The sequence below is a fragment of the Pleurodeles waltl genome, chromosome 9 (assembly GCF_031143425.1).
Source record: "Pleurodeles waltl isolate 20211129_DDA chromosome 9, aPleWal1.hap1.20221129, whole genome shotgun sequence".
Classification (NCBI taxonomy): Eukaryota; Metazoa; Chordata; class Amphibia; order Caudata; family Salamandridae; genus Pleurodeles; species Pleurodeles waltl.
In genome coordinates, this window is record NC_090448.1 from 719601553 (window position 1) to 719618434 (window position 16882).

General features: G+C 43.8%; 1 protein-coding gene across 3 annotated transcripts in view; it reads left to right on the forward strand.

The window, feature by feature from the left end:
• PC (pyruvate carboxylase) overlaps window positions 1-16882 on the forward strand; it is a 1846452-nt gene that overhangs the window by 1285610 nt on the left and 543960 nt on the right. For all 3 annotated transcript variants that reach the window (XM_069207836.1, XM_069207837.1, XM_069207835.1), the window contains one exon: window positions 7891-8073. In XM_069207836.1, the coding sequence (XP_069063937.1) occupies window positions 7891-8073 (183 nt within the window). The remainder of the gene's footprint in view (window positions 1-7890; window positions 8074-16882) is intronic.

The following is a 16882-nucleotide window of genomic DNA, read 5'->3' on the forward strand; positions in this document are numbered from 1 at the left end:
ACAGCGTCGGAGCCTGACCTCAAAAAGCAGATAAAGGTGAAAAACTGATGCTGCTAAAACCATCACGCCTTTGTGCGAGATTCATATATGGTTTAGCTAGCAAGGGAGTATCCAAAACATGGCAGTACCCCCACTTGAAACATGCCTCTAATTATACTGAACCTGACTGAGAAAACACGAATCTCCTTACGAGAAAGCCTTTCAACTTTCTTCCATGATCCATATATCCTTCATCTAATCACCCATCCACCTGTCCATCTCTTTACCTTTCCACCAACCCATCACCAACACCTATCCATTAGCCCATCGATACGTCCATTCTTTCACCCACCCACTATCAATATATTAATGTATCCACCCGTCCATTCACCTTTCTCCATCTGACCATTCATCCTCTTGTCACTGTTATCCAACCTGTCACCCATCCAACAATCCATACTTTCCCCATTCCATCCATTCCTCCCCACCAACTTTCACCCTTTTCCTTCCTTCTCCTTTTTTTCTGTTTTACTCATCTTTTTTCTCTCGCCCTTTTTCTTTCTTACTGTTCTGTCTTGCTAATTTAGTCTGTTCATGCCCCTGTTTCTGTTTTTACACCATCGTACTTATTTTTCTTTCTGTTTCCTTCTCTGTGAATGCCACCCCACAGGATAAAACCCTCTTTCATGTATACCCGAACAGTCATTTTAATAAGTGTTTTGCCTGCATACTTGCAGACAAAAGAGGTTTATAAACAACTAATTCGTCAGCTCATATGGCTTAGAGGCACACTACGCTTAAGGTGCTAAAGTGAGGGTTTCCCTATTCCACTGCCTTCTAGTTTATCTATGTCTTAGGTTATGGATTTTTAGGTTTCGCCTGCACAGAACTTGCACAAAAAAAATAATCTTCTAAACAAAAACTAAAAAAAACCAAAAAAACTTAAAACAGGTTTAGACCCACCCATTACTTAACATTGGTTGGTTTTCACGTCAGTTGTTCCCTTGTTTCTTATTGGTCCAAGCCTCCTCCTAACATCTGGCTTTATCTTGGAGCTTTCTGTGTGTTCCTGCTGTGGAGCACAGACCAAGTACAGCTTCCTGCTTGCGGCCACTGTTCTTCCTCTTCCATTGGCCAACATACTTCTGCAGGTGGTACTTCACTTTGTAACATGCAGTCAGCCTGCATGTCTCTTCAGTCTGTCTCCCTCCCTTTGTAATCCTCCTGCTGTTATTGCTCCCTCCCTCATGTTGATTTCCCCCCCACTCTCCTGCTGCTGTCAGTTTCTTTCCCCCTCCCGCGGTCTGTTGTTTTATCCCCCTGCCCCCCCCCCCACCCCCATCGTTTGTAACCCGCCCCCCACCCTCCTCCAATTGTCTATTTGCAACTCACTCCCTGCCCTTCTTGCTGTCCATTGTTTGCAATCCACCCCTCCCTCTTCTTTTTTGTTACTTGCCCCTCCCCTGTGCTTTTTTGTACACTAATTGCACAGCAGCTTGGGCTGCTATCAAACAGGGCTTAAAGTGGAAAAATGACAGTCAACACTGGCCACGTCACAGCATTTTTTTTTTTTTTTTTTGCATAGGTGAAACCTGTTGGCTTTGACAATGCTTGTTTCAAGTGCTAACTAGATCTGTCCCCGTGCCAGACACCTAGGGTGTCTCCATTCTTACAACCAAGCATCAGTTCCTCACTGGATTTGCTCAAAATACCGCAAAGGTAAAACTTGCTACGTTACCTGGTTCAGCGTTCAAGCACATCTGGTTGTGAGGGTGATGTGCTTTGTAGGCCTTTGCCAATTCACAAACCCCTTAGGTCAGAGGCTCTGCTTTTGGTATGTACTATGTAAATGCAAGCATGCATTTTATGTTATTTGTAAGCAGCAAACGGAGCTGGAAAACCAAGTGAGAGCCAGGGACGACGGTTCAGAATAGTCTACAGTAAGAAGGACTCGGATTCCTTCATGTTAAAGGTTCTATGCTATATTTTCCAATCCCCCAAGTCTATCAGTTCTAAAGGTGTGATTCTGTGCATCATTGTGCAGCCCTGCGGGATTACTACTGTCCTTCCGAGGCTGGCAATGACATAGAGGAAATGCTTTGCTTTTCCCATCAATCCCGAGTTCACCAGTCGTGTTTCTCATCAGTATATCGCTGTGAAGGTTTGCTCAGTCCTACAGTTCTATGTGCATTCGCCCTCCAGTCCTGCAGGTGACTGGCGCTGTCTTCTGCCAAAATGCCTTTTACCCTCTGTTCTTTGTACTCATTGAGGCGTCCGTCAAACCATTCTGTTCCCGAGGTGATGGAATCATCCTTGTGCCAGTGGCTGGAGCATATCTGACAGATGCTCTGTTTTCCTGAGCCGTCTGTGTCTGCAGGTCAAAGGGATTTCTGTGCCACTCCTGCCCTAGAAATAAAACTCTCTGCAGTGTCCTCAGTTTCACGAGTCCTCCAGTTCTACAAGATTAAAGACTTTTGGGAACCAGTCAATCCCGTGCTCAACGAGTCCTAGAGACAAAATCTGTGCCACTAGAACCACGTTCCCTTATAAAGAAGGCACAAAGAAACCAGCGGGCCCTGGCCTTGGAATATTTATTTGCCCCTGTCTCTGCTTCCCTTTGAAACCTGCCTTTTGAAGAGAGATTAAGGAGATGCCCTGACCCTCTGCTTCGTGCTAGTGCCCTCCAAAAGCTAGGGTTTGGTTTTGCTAGCGTGTTGAGCTTGGAAAGAGCTGTTTGAAATTCATCTCGTCGCTGCCTGTGAACCCATCTGTGTCTCTTCTTCCTATTTGACCACAAAAGACACAATTCACCGTGACAGCCTCAGTGCCTGTCCAGGTTGCTTCCTTCTGTTTGAAGATGCAGAGCTCAGTTGTCCTGAGCTTTTGCTCAGCAGGCTGTTTTGCATCCACACAACTCAGATTCAAGGCGAGGATTGTGCATTGTGACTTCTGCATGAGCTCCGTTGTCAAAGTCTGCAAGTTCTTTTGTGATCTGGTTGCTGTCTGCATAGAATCCCTGATAAACATGCCTTTAACGTGGTTTACGTTGATAAACAGGCTTTAATGGGAGCACAGCATACCAGTCTATCTCTAGGCAAAAACATGTTTAAGTATTCTTGAAATACTGTATGAGCTTCGTATATGCCACTACAGGGCTTTGAGAAATTGGCTGCCTAATAAACCAGCTGAGCTGGAATTGAGTAGATATTCACTATTGTATAGAGCGTGTTGAAGCCCGACCATCAGCTCCCTTACTTCAATAGGTTGTGGGCTGACCATACTGGGCCCTCGCCTCTCTCGAATTAGAGTTGTTAAAATCTTCGTGATGGGGTTAAGAAGCCCCCTTCGGAACAAGTATAACGGAGATGTACAGGCTCTCCTGAGAAATGTCAGTAAAAGGTTTGTAACCACTGCCCCTCGCTGGTGGGTGAATGATGAATTTGTGACCTTTGACTGGAGCCCCTTGAAAGGATTTTGGAGACCAATAGCCCGTGAGTTTTATATTGTACAAAATGCCCCGAGGATAGTCCTAAACTTTGAATTCCAGAAGTGCGACTCTATAATTTGGGATGTTTCCTCCATCCAGTTCTGTGTTTTCCAGAACAATTTCAGTGAGAAGCTACAACTACAGCCCCACTGCCTTCACTGCAGCTTGGCAAGGGCACTATATTTAACTACATCAATTGCCCCTATCCAAAAGTATATTTCCCCCCAAGTGAGTTCAAGAATGAATGCTTCCATTTTCACACTAACCAATCCTTGCATGGGTACCCGACTTCCCGTACCCTTCCTTTGTACCACACACTGTAAATGGTAACAGTTTATTAATTTCATGATCGTAAGCTGGAGCCATGAGTTAAGGTAGCACTTTAGAGTACCTATAGTAAAATAAAATATTCTACAGTATTGAAGGCTTGCTGGGAAGTCACATTCCTAGGTTGGGAGCACTCTTTCACTTCCCTATATTCCTCCTGATCACCACATTGTAAGCATGTAGTAATTACCAGTGCCAACCTCGACATTTGTCTCTTTACTGAGACTACACTGCAAATAAGGACTGCGCTGGACCCTGATGCGAACACGCTGTTTAATATGCAACTTTATTGGCATTTCAAGAGCATTTCGTAGTCATAAATGTTTAGAATTAGTAAGTGGTATAGTGCCAGGTTGCCATAAAGGGCATCACTGCAGAGGGTCCCTCGCAATTTCTACTGCAGAATCACAGCCTTGTTAGAAGTTAGTGTGAGGCCTAAAGCAGCGCCCTCTGGATGCTGCTTCCGGTTTGGTCAAGTGCAATAAGCAACACCTGTTTTTAGGTATTATAAAAAAGATACTTCAGGGAAAGAGAATATATGGCGCCTTCCTCCATCTAGTGGTCTGGCCACATAAACTCCTCCATTATTAATCAAGGGCAGTCTTGCTTGCAATTAATAATATATAAATACATTTTGGTGAAAGTGGGCCCTGGAAACCCATTGACTGCTCCCAACCTCATTTGTGACGCCCCTACTAAATTATGCAATCTTAATTTAAGGACACTGCACAAATTGCATCCTCTTAACTGTAGGTTTCACAGAACTACTCAGTCACGTGAATGAATCCAGAATCCCACCCAACCTTCAATCCGATCAAGCAGTTAAAACGATTGGCAGAAGGCCAAATTACACCAGTCCTCAGGCCTTCCACATCCCCTGCAGCACGTCTACAAGAGCTCTGCTTCATGGAGAAGACCACAGACCTCACTAGCCACATCTCTATAGGAAAGCTGCATCCAGGCAGGCAGACGGCATTAAATTGTAATGAAGTATTTCTTTCTCTAATGCACATTTTGCAGCGTCTTAGAGAGCAATAGACTATTCTGTGATTAGGTGGTTTCGACGCAGTCATTTATGGGAAACCCTGTGTAATTTCGTAAGGAAAGCAGGTAGTTCAGTTGAGGAAAAAATGGAAGTGGTGTGCAACTGATGATGGGGCAGTCTAATTGCCCGGTGCTGGCGTAGGTGGATATGTAATGACTGGTGACTCTTTATGCAGTTAATGGGAGTTTTCTTAGGCTTTGGCAGAGAGCGTTGGATTGGTGGCTTTGAATCATAGGAAGCCAGCAAAGGCATTTGATAATTAGTGGGTTTGTATATCTATTTGTGATAATAGTTTTGATTGAGAGCCGGGGTATGGTATACGTATTTAGCTCTTCGTGGAAGCTAATGTCATTCAGTTAGCAGGAGATGGAGGGGGCAAGAAGTAATATAGTTAAGGGTTCTACTTATGAGGACGCAGTTAGGGGTTTACATTTGTTTAGAAAATATATGCTTTGGGGAAGCTAGTCCAATGCTGCTGGACCTGGATTTAGGTCTGTGGATCTTGTTCCTAATCATTAAATCATTAAATCAATAAATTAAACCAAGGTAGGGACACTGGAAAGAATATTATATGTTGTATGATTTGTGTATTATTTGGATCTTAGTACTTGCTGCATTGAGGTTGAGCATTTTTGCCTCCATCAGTGATAGCATCAGCTCAAAACTTGTAACTGAGAACTTGGAGTTCTCGTCACTATGGAATTTAAAATCTTTCTGGATGCCATCTGTGTGAATGTTGAGTGAGACATTGAGGTTTTCGAAGACAGTGGGTTGCTGTACATAAGGCTTTGTTAAAGAATATGATACAGAGGAACCTTCCAGGATGCAATTGTGGCATGAGGAGAGAGACAGTGGGGTATTAAGTGGATTCTGTGGTGATGAAGCAGTCAGGAAAATGAGTATGTTGGAGCAGCTTTGTAGCCCGGCCCTAAAATCAGTATCCTATTTCTCCTTTGTCATGCCATCCACATTTTTTCTGGAGCATCAGTAATTGCAGCCCCTCTCTGCAGCAGACATTCTTGCCACAGTGGAAAGTCTAGAAAGACTGACTGATTCAGGGTTGAGCCTGTCTGGTAGGCTTAGGAGACCCAGGCTTGCAAAATGGCAGGTATCGCAGATGGTTGATCCTCACAAAACTTAAAAAGCTCAACAGGCCCTATGCCATAGCCTGGTCCTGCTGCTGATCGAAATTGATGCAAGATCTGGGAGATACGTTTTTAGTTGGGTGGTATTGGTTTTGTCTACAAGCATAAAGAGCATGTTGACTTTGGTTAGCATCTGCTCTAGAAATTGCTGGTTTCCTGGCATTGGTAGAACTGCCACTTTCTATTGCTTATATAATCCCTACACTAGAGAAGATCCTTCAGCGTATAAAATATTAAACCAATCACTGTTTCTTTCTCATAACATTCAGAAAACAGTCTAGTCGGGCCCACAGGTCCTTGGCTTTCCATTCCTTCAGCATCATGGTCTGCAAAACAGATCCAGTGTGCACTCAAAGCAGTATTGCACCCTACCTTCCCCAACAATCCAGCCCCAATCTGAATGTCCTCAGAGCAGCTTTCCATGAACAGCTGCATCCAGTTGGCAAATAAACTGCATTTCTGGAGAGAATGTAGACCCCTTTCCCACTCAAAAGAATTCTAGACAACTTTGGTGTGTGCCTATACGTTGGTTTTTATTTAGTACAGGCACATTTGTCAATTTGTTAAAAAAAAAAATGAAGACATTTTATTTGAGGTTAGAATTGACATTTCACTAAACACTGGTAATGATCCATTTGACATATCATCCCACCTCTAATATTGGAGCCCAGTAACTGCAGCAACTATTTATGCTTAAGTGTCTAAAACGCCCTCAAGCACCGGTTTATGGAATGGTCCTGGACATTGTTTCAGCCTGAAAAGATACACTTGCAATCCCTGTTCTTCTGTGCCTGAAAAGGAGGAAAAACAAAGATGGAAAATTACTCCTAGTGCCGAGTCTTACACACTTTATGAACCTCCACCCTCACAAACTTGTGGCACCGTAAGCATCCCTTTCAGCCGCCCAAGTCACGACTGAGCATTAGTGTTCCTGGTCAGCTGCTGTTGGAAATTAGCAATACATTTATTAGCAGGTGGCGATGTCAAATGCCCTTAGGACATCCATGATTCTGACACCAGGTTCTTAGGTGGAGAGTTGGCTACCAGATTTCACATCACTGTCCACAGTTTTCCGTAAGTATTCATATCGCAACATTATAGTCCCATAACACTTGCTTCAGCTTTTATGTAACATTTAGTGATTACTGCGTTGAGAGTGCTAATCGGTGATTGTGTCTGGAACAGCAGTGCTGCTGCCATTTACTTACATCGAACCATCACTTTACTGTGGAGCTTCTGGGGTTGAGGTATCAACAGTGAGTGTCTTGTGGGCCTTATTTCCACCTTTACTTCCATTTTGCTAGGTGTAGGCTTTGAACTTAAAGTGCTTTCGAGTTGTGATCTCCCCACCAGTTCGTTGCAACACATCCTGCTCTATCCTCCCTCCATTTTGTATCTGCACCAACACCTAGCTGTGCCAGCCACCGCATTGTGCTCTGCTTTTAATGGGTTTCCAGCTCCTCTGCAGTTCCTTTTATTTTCTCGAGATAATTTCTCTCAATCCATTGTGCGATTCTGATGTTATTGATCACAGGAGGGCATTGAAAAAGAGGGAAAGTATGATTAAGTCTTGGTGCTCTATTGAATAGAGCGAATTGCGAGACATTCATCCATCTACTGTTTAATCCTGTGTGGGTTTGGGGGCTGCCATTAGTGTATTGTAACCACAATAGGCTTTTGAAGGTTTGCAACAGAGTGATGTTTGTTTTCCTTTTGTATAAAGTGTAAATACTTGGATTTCCAGCACTTTCTCTACAGGAAGCAAACGTTTGTAACAGTTATGAACTAAAAGGCATGCAAAACACGCCTAGTGGTCACCAACAAACCTTCAGTAAATCGAATCTTATTACTCTTAGCTCTTCTGCATCTCTGAATGTTAATTGGATCTCTCTGGTTTGCCTCCCTAGGTGTTTCGAAGTGGCGAGGGCATGGGCATCCGCCTGGACAGTGCCTCTGCCTTTCAGGGTGCTGTCATCTCCCCTCACTACGACTCGTTGCTTGTCAAGGTCATCGCTCATGGCAAGGACCACCAAGTGGCAGCCACCAAGATGAGCAGAGCTCTGGCCGAGTTCAGAATCCGCGGCGTGAAGGTAAGCCCAGTAGCGCATTGCCCTGACCTAGCTATGTCATTTTGTTTCTAGTAGAGCCTTTGGACTGGCTCCCATGCACTAGATCATTTTAGGTAATGTTTGAATGAGTTCAGAATTGCCTGCCAATCGTTGCTTTTACTAGATTTTGAGTATATACTATAACTATAATTTTGTGGATCTGAAATCTGTGGTAAATTACATGGGACGAATCAGATGAGCACCCATAGAGATACCTATTATAAAGACTGGCAGAGAGTTGCTAGGATACACATTACTTTCCTGGTACCGAAAACCATCACTGCTCTTGTTTGGTACTCCGTTTGGAGGTACAGTGATTTTCCTCCATATTAAGAAAATATTGATCCATAAAATCAGGGATGCGTGTAGTAAGTGCAGGAGAGCCAGCCCCTTGAGTTGAGGGGGCTATTGAAAATATATTTGTTGAAAGTCGATTTAATGGTCAACATGGCCATCTAACTGAGATTAGTGAGTAAGTTGGGCAAAGTCTTAGATTCTGACCTGTCTGAGGGTTGTTGGGTCCCTTGTGAGGTTCTGCTAAGTGGCACAGAGGCTCTCACTCCCACCTCCGAGGCACTGGCACCTGTGTGCACGTGCTGAGGACTTACTGTTAAACAAGATTTTGCCAGGCTAACTGGGTTGCGATGGTGAGATGCCGTGTGGGGAAAGCTACCTCTAGCTAGCAGAAAGTATGCACAGTGTTACTTCTGACCCATGCCAAGTGTTTTCCCTTCAGCTCCACAAAGAACAGAAAACAGTCTCTCACTTTGAAGAAGTGTATTTTAGTCTATTTTGGAGTGACCAAATTGATATGAATGATGTTCAAATAAAGAAATGTAAAACAAGTGCACTGTATTGGCTTCCATGGTAACAAGACCGAGCCATGTGCAGGCTGGGTCTGATGTGAGGACCAGTGGGTGGATTGTGTGTTCAGGGTCTCGCTTACCACAGCCCTAATCCTATGCGTCTCCAGAGATTTGTTAGCGCTGTTGGAGAGTGGCATGAGCAATTTTGAGAGATCAGTCACATTTGTGCAGATACTTTTGCCCTTTTTGACTCTGGGGCTTATTCTTTCATGACATCAACCCGTTTCCATCTTGCTTCAGATGCCTCATGTTACTTTTCAGCTGCCCCTGGCTCTGTTTTCTACAGCAAGCAGAGGCAATATGATGAAGGGACACTGCCGTAGACACCCCTTCCCTTAATCTTCTTTTAGGGCGGGCAGCAAGGGGGGGGGGGGGGAGGGGGTGGTGACGCCGCTACATGCAGTTGAGGGAAGATCTGTTCACCCCTGCCTAAAATGCATATTTATCTGTGGACACTTTTAAAGGCGTGCAGCTGTTCAAAGTTCATGAACCATTTTCTTGATCTGCCCTTGTGTCTTCCCTGCAAATTTCATTTGATATTCATTTTCAGGACCAGAGAAGGGTACAGGTTTTCAGTGCACTTTTGTACTTCGCTCCCTTCTGGTAAAATAACTTCTAGGCACCATTCCAAAACAGAGGAGCACATGCTGCCAGCTTGTTGGCAGCAAGGAGTGCAGATATTATTTTGGAGTTCGCCTGGCATGAGATTTGCAAAACCTAGATGCAGCCAGGAGCTGGTTCAGTGAAAGCACATTTTCTAAAACCCATTTGATCTTACTTTCCTTAGTATTTATGAGCCTTTAAGAACCTGTGCCGTAGGCAAACATTTATCCTACAGTTGTTTTTATGGTGTGTGTATCCTCTGCCCTGCAGTCTCCCCTTTGGGATATAATCACATGGGATGGCGTTTTGCTTTTGCTTCGGGTTTGCATTCGAACTTTGTCTTGGAGCAGAGGACTGTCTCTGTAAGTGGTGTGTATGAGAAGACAAAGCAAAGAAACTCAAGCCTAGGATGTTCTCATATAAGGCCCCGATCTGTGCTTTCTTCTTTCGCAATCCCCCAGATGGGCTTACAAATAATGGTTTAATCATTGCATCCTTACTGTTTCTGTTGTGTTTGCATGCATGCGGGGAGTACAGTTTTGGCAGCAAGATGGCAACTCTTGAAAACAAAATTGTCTTTTGGCTGAATAGCCTGGAATGATCCACAGTTGCTCAGGTGTTGATAGCTGATCTGAAGGATATCGTTTATAGGGCTTAGACGAGAGAGAGAACTGAGCAGCAGAACCAAGTAAGGGCTAAGCGAATAGCTGTATGTGCCAAAAATGTGATTAGCTCGAACAGCGATGAGCATTTCTGGCTCCTTCCAGTGGATGAAACCGGTCTCTTAGCACTCACTGCCTGAAAGCCATTGGCAACTGGAGCTGTATCGAGCGGAGGATGCCAGAGTCTCAGCAGGTGGTAGCTGCCAGAGAAAATGTATGTGCACCATCCCTGATCAGCCCATCTTTGGTCCCCAGAAACCTAGAATCTGACTGCGGATCTTCCATAAACACATGCTTTCCAAGCATTGTCCTGCTCGTTCTGGGCTCCAACCTTAAATGGTCTCCACCTGCGCCCTTGCTATGTCTCCCCTTAATCTTTCAATTTCCCTGCAGTTGATTGACATCATTTCAGTTTTTTTTATCGTGCGGGCTCTTATCATGATACTCAGCAAAATGTCGTATCTAGGTCTGATCTCGAGAAACCCCAGGCTTCTGATTAGTCTGCTTCTCATCTGCCTTTTTATGTCAGACTAGTCAACTGTTAGTAGCTATGGGGTTGGTGATGTTAAAAAATTGAGCAGAAAATGCATTTTATAAATATATATTTGGTACTGTACTTGGGCGATGCCTACCTTCCACCTCATTTATAATCCCGGTGTACCCAGTTTAACCATACTTTTCACCACAACGTACATTTTGATATGAATTAAACCCTTCGTCCGTCATGCTTTTCTGTGTTGATAACTCCACTGAGCTTGATGAGAGACCAGTCATGGGGCGAAGGACCACGCAGTCCTTTTGGAAAAGAGATCAATTCCCCTTTGCCTTCATCATAACTCCGAAGGCTAAACCCATAGGAATTATAGTTAAATGTGCAATGAGGGCGGTAATGTCATCTATTTTTTTTTTTTTGTTATTCCTGATGGGTTTCGTTTTATTTTAAACTTCAAACAATATATAATGATTAATTTGAACGGTAAAAGCTACAGAGGTATAGGTTAACATGTTCTCCTTTGAAGAGGAGATATTTCCCTGGATGGTTGTGGCGTGAGCAGTTCTATGCTGAATTAGCTGCACTTGGTAATGCGTCCACTGTTAGTAATTGTCCCAAACTCTGCTTCAGTTTGTATGGTAGGCATGTTGCTATCATTCCTCGATCTTTCTGGGCCAAATGTTAATCTTGGCAAATTAGTTATGCCCTCCTAGGATGCAACATGCTTACTGCATCTAAAAGCATGCAGATGTCGGGCTGTCAAGGTAATCTCCTGCCCTCTAGCGCAAATGCACTTTCCTATTCATTGCCTAGTGATTGGAAGACCAGGGCTTTGTGTCCAACAAGTATGAGGATTCCAAACTTATTCTTTGTTGTGAAGCAAGAAGCTTTCTCAAATAAAGTGAACCACAGGCAGGCACGGTGCAATGGGTTACCACCTAGCGATTCCCCAAACGCAGCTATATGTGGCCAGTCAGCCTTGCTCACTCTCCCTGGCCGGCTCGTTGCAGCTCAACACTGCTCTGCGCTCTCAGACTTCTGTCTTCGGCGCATTGATCTTTTGCCCCCAAGAATCTGCCTGTTTTGCTGGTGTGTTCAGAGGAGCATCCCTTTGTTGTGACTACAGCGCTGAATTACCATTGCACAAGATTGTGACTTTAACCTTTTGGCCTTCATTGTTTACGCTGTATCCTACCCACTCTGAGAGTGTTGACTCGTGAACATTTATAGTAAGAGACTTCCGGCTTCTTTTGTGCACTCCCTTATTGTGTATGCGCAGTTGATTTAAAGAGTATTCCTCTAAAAAATGTAACAAGTCTTTCGGGCATTTACATTTATCGATTTTGCTGATAACTGTTATAATGTAACTGATGCCTGGCCTTAAACCACTTACTGTGGAGAGTAGGCCTTGAACTTCTTGACTCTCTTATCCTAGGTGACTCAAGGATGCTACAGTCTGTCGGTGAAGTGTCTGTATTTATGGGGCCATACCACTAAACTAGGGTGATGTATGTGACTACGTGTTGCTCACTGGCTAGGGAACAGAAATTATACACGCTAGGATCCAAACCCGGCAATAGCCCCCCATCCCACAATCAACATAGGATTCTATGGGCCATCTCTGTGAAAAGAGTAGTTATTACCCCTTTTGCTAACCAAGTAGATACATCCGACTTAGACGTGTCAACATATGAAACATTCACTCTCTGGAGAATGCTTATTGAGGAAATCCTGTGCTCATAAAACAGAGCTAGACTGTCCTATGCTTGCTTCACCAAGGCCTTGAAAGCAAAACTGATGTTCTCTAGAGATATTTCAGACACTGTGTTAGGTGCAGCTTGTGCCTGTTAATACTGTGTGCTCTAATGGCAGCTTTGCACTCAGTCACCCTCCACCTGTGCTGCTCTCAACAACGAGGCTCCGGTTCAAGGGGCCATAGCTTAATGGGAACAAACCCGTCTTGCTTATGATGGACACCCTGATGCCTATTAGACTAGTCCACTCCTTGTTGCATCACCTACTAATGCAATTGTGCTTTGGCGTGCAAAGGCTGCATTTGGATTGAAATTGAATACGTTTATTTCCACCAAGCCTTATCTTAAGTCTACGACATAGTACAAAAAAATTATAAACTTACTAAGTGAACTTTGAATAAATGGGTAAAAGACGAGGAGTGTGGTAACATACGAAGGATATTACAGCGTATTGAACTACTGCATGATACTTGTGTGTTAAGCACTGATGATTTATTTTCAGCAGGTATTAATCTATTGGAAAACTTACATAAAGCTTCAAATGCCTTTTCGTAAATTCCTCTTGCCCCCTTAGTTAGTTAGATACTTGTCCTTGAAGTGACCATTGAATGCCATTTTAATGGCAATCGTGCAGCTAGCATGCTTTAGTCTGACTTTCTGCATTTTTCACCTTTAGGTGCTTAGTTTCACTTGGTGGTCCCTCATTCCCAGACCTGCCAATTGGAGATGAACTCTCTCTGCCTCATTAAAGAGCACCCACAGCTCCCCTTCTTTTTACTCAAGTGACTAATCTTGCTGGCAGATTTCGAGTTAAACGCATGGGTGATGTACATTGCAATAATGCACTTGCTACCGTCTTATGTTACTTCACATCAAGGTATTATGAGCCTTTCAGAAACCTGTAAACCTAGTGTGTTTAATCCCCAATATAACCTTTTTTTCTTGTGTTTGTTCATGGTAAAACAAGGATTTGTATTGTGTTTACTGCTGGGTTGAACCTTTATTTCTTAAGAGGTTTAGGGTCCTGGTTTGATTTGCCTCATCATCATGCTTTTGTAAGCAGTTGACTGACTTGGAGCTGGAATCAACAACCTGCTTACAGTAGATTTAGCTAAAAGAAAGCGTTTCGTTCAAGGCCTAATTACATATCAGTCCCCTCATTTAGTACTTTGAAGAAAGTCACCAATCAATGGTCTTTGTGGAAAGCGCTTCCAGGACGTCAGAGCTGCATTTAGCCTATCTCCTGCCAGCGCAGAAAGCACAGTGACTATTTTTTTGCCTGAAGAGTGTCTCGTCTTCCCATTTCAGGGACCCTTGCAGCACCCCTCAGCACAAGGTGCCCGTCTAGATCGTCCTGCAGCTAAGACGTGACGGTGGAGGAGGTGGTTCCCAGGGGCAGTGGGAAAAGAACTGTTGTACAGAATGCTTGTTTAGTGACCGCACGGTGATCTTTCACCTTGAGGCCAGGTTCAAGCCTTTGGATTAGTCGGGGACCCTGCTGGCTTAGCTGCCACCTTGAGTGTTTGTATTGCCCCTAATGACTTCTACCTACAGCCCTCCCATTTTGGTTCAGCCTTGACATGGTGGGAGAGCACAATAAACACCCCAAAAAACGCGAACTCTAGTGGAGGTGAGCAACCATGTGAGTGCACATAGATTCTGGCTAGCTGCTCATTCTTCAGTGCTCGTGGCTTATGCCAGTAAACTAGAGGGCAAGCCCACTCCTCATTACAGCTTTGATCTTCCTTGCACAGAATTGAGCCCTATTTAATGAACATCCCCTTCCACACCCAGGTGTGTGAAACTAGTGGGCTGTGTACATTCCTGAAACAGACACCCGTGGCATCATATCCACAGCTCGGCACTGTTTCCCAGTTCCAGTCCTAGAATGTGGATGTTTGGGGGGTTGCAAAATGAAGAGGAACATACAGTGGTTAAAATGCTAACTGGTCATACACCAAATGTTACTGTTAAAAGAAACCGATTTAGTGGCAAGATATGCTACTTTAAGGGGAAATGTCAGTTGCTGGCACACACTGACTTTATCTCCAGTTCCAGTGTTGAGACCCTGCTACTTAAGAAGTCTGCTCCAATTACTAGGCGCAGGTGTGCTTGCAGGTTTCTTGCACTAAGGCTTTAGGAATGTATGAAGGTGAAACTTCAGTGATGGTATCAAGACATTCCCCTCCACTCTTCAAACTTACACTCATTGGACATTCTGTGAACTCAACTACTTTAACAACTTAAGACAACCCTCATGTTTAATAGAGTGTCACATTTAGTGATGATTGAAGGACTAGAGTGGTTTTCCTCTTACCGACTGATAGAAGATGAGAGGATCTACATCAGCAAACAATGTAGTTAAAGGATATTTGCTGGAAGAGCACATATGGCAGATGCATTTCATTATTGTGGTACACACCTCGTTTGCAATACAATACTTTTTTTTTAGCGCTGCGTGACACTGTGCGTAGATTCACCATACTCTGGGTGAGAAGTATCTCAGATGGTTTCACCACCCACGTCCCCTTAGGATGCCCCTGAACGGTGATACTGTAGAAGACGAAGGGTGAGATACTTGACTCATAGGGCAGGATAGGACAGTGGTAGGTTATTTGATAGAAGCAAAAAACACTATTTCCTGGACGGCACTGGCACCTTCAACTCTGGCATCATGCTATGGCAAGCCTACAAAATGGTGGTTAGGGATTTTCTTGTATGTCTAGAAGCACGAAGGCCGCGATGCAGAAGGTCAAAGACACTGGCGGTGAACTTATTACAGTGGATAAAAACTTCATAAGGTACGGGGTCCTGACTGTGGGACAAAGCCTTGCAACTGAAGGGGAATAATGGCATGTGGTAGTTGAAGGTGTGGCTAGGGTCCACTATTTGAGTGCCTAAAGAATAATGCTTCGTATGCTTGGAATAAAGCAGGTAAGCTTACTGGATCGTAGTGGCAGAAGTCCACAAATACTTTATTCATAAAACCGGTAAATGAGGTGACAATAGCGCATCTTATCAGCTTTTCTCAGTGTTAAATATAAAAACCAAAATACTGCCGAAAATTGTGACCTACCATCTACTTAGTGACTGAAAAAACGTTACTTGTCACCATTGGGTGCTTGAGGGCTCTCCTGATATTATAGACATTCTTTGTCCCTGCTTCTATTAATTGTCCTTTTGGAACAGTGTACCTTTCTATATAATTGAAAAAACGTTACACCTGGCCAATATATTTGTGATATCCAATTAGGCAACAATATATAAAATTGCATGCTCATGTAATTGTATAGAGTATTCCCACAGCATATCAGTACATGTTGTGGTATTCTTGTTAACTGCCCAGAAGGCTTTCAGTTCACTCGCATGACCCTGCGTGTTGCAGCCCTTGAAAGGTCTATAGTAGCCCATTCTCACATCCCTGGTTATGCTGCTTTTGACATTTCCATGACGCAGGAGGAGGGTAAACTCTGTTCCTTTAGATTGCTATAGCATTGGAAGCGGCACAAGACATGGTTGTGACGCCTCCACTAATATTTACTCTGTCTACAGCTCCTGATCTTAATAAGATTTTGTTGTGGGCCACAGACGGACTGATGATTAGAATGAAAGGATATCCCTATACTGTAACACCATACTTTCATACGTTGTTTACCTAGAACACTCCATAAGTAGAATTAATTATTTTAGGCTTATGGAGCTTATTCTGGCTTAGCAGTAGCTTGGTGAAATCGACTTGTCCCCCCCACCCCAAACCCGTGTGTTGGAAATATCCCTTTTTGCAGGGTTATCCCCAAACGTTTTGCCTTTCTCCTTATTTTTCTGACCCTCCTTTTTTGGGCTTTAAGACTCTTGGCACTGCTAATCAGTGCTAAAGTGCATGTGCCCTCTCCTCTCAAACTTGGTATAATTGGCTTACACTTATTTGGCTTAATTTACCTAGAAGTCCCTTGTAAAGTGGTATACCATATACCCAGGGCCTGTAAATTAAATGCTGCTAGTGGGCCTGCAACGCAGATTGCGCCACCCACAGAAGTAGCTTTCAAACATGTTTCAGGCCTGCCACTGAAGTGCCTGTGTGGGCAGTTTACTGCCACATTGACTTGCCAAGTCAAACTATTTGCCAAGGTCTGAACTCTTTTTTTTTACTACACCTAAGGTAGGCCCTGGATAGCCCAGGGTGCTGTGTGTGTAAAAGGTAGGGCATATATTAAGTGTTAAATGTCCTAGTAGTGACAAACAGCCTATTTTGTTTTCCACTACAGTGAGTGTGGCTCCTCTCATAGGTCTGAATTGGGAATTCCCTTATATATAAATGTGGCATTTTTGGTGTGTTTGGAATGGTAGTGAGAAATTCCACTTACTGGTGTAGGTGTTTTTTACATTACTATGTTAAAAACGCCAGCTTTAGAA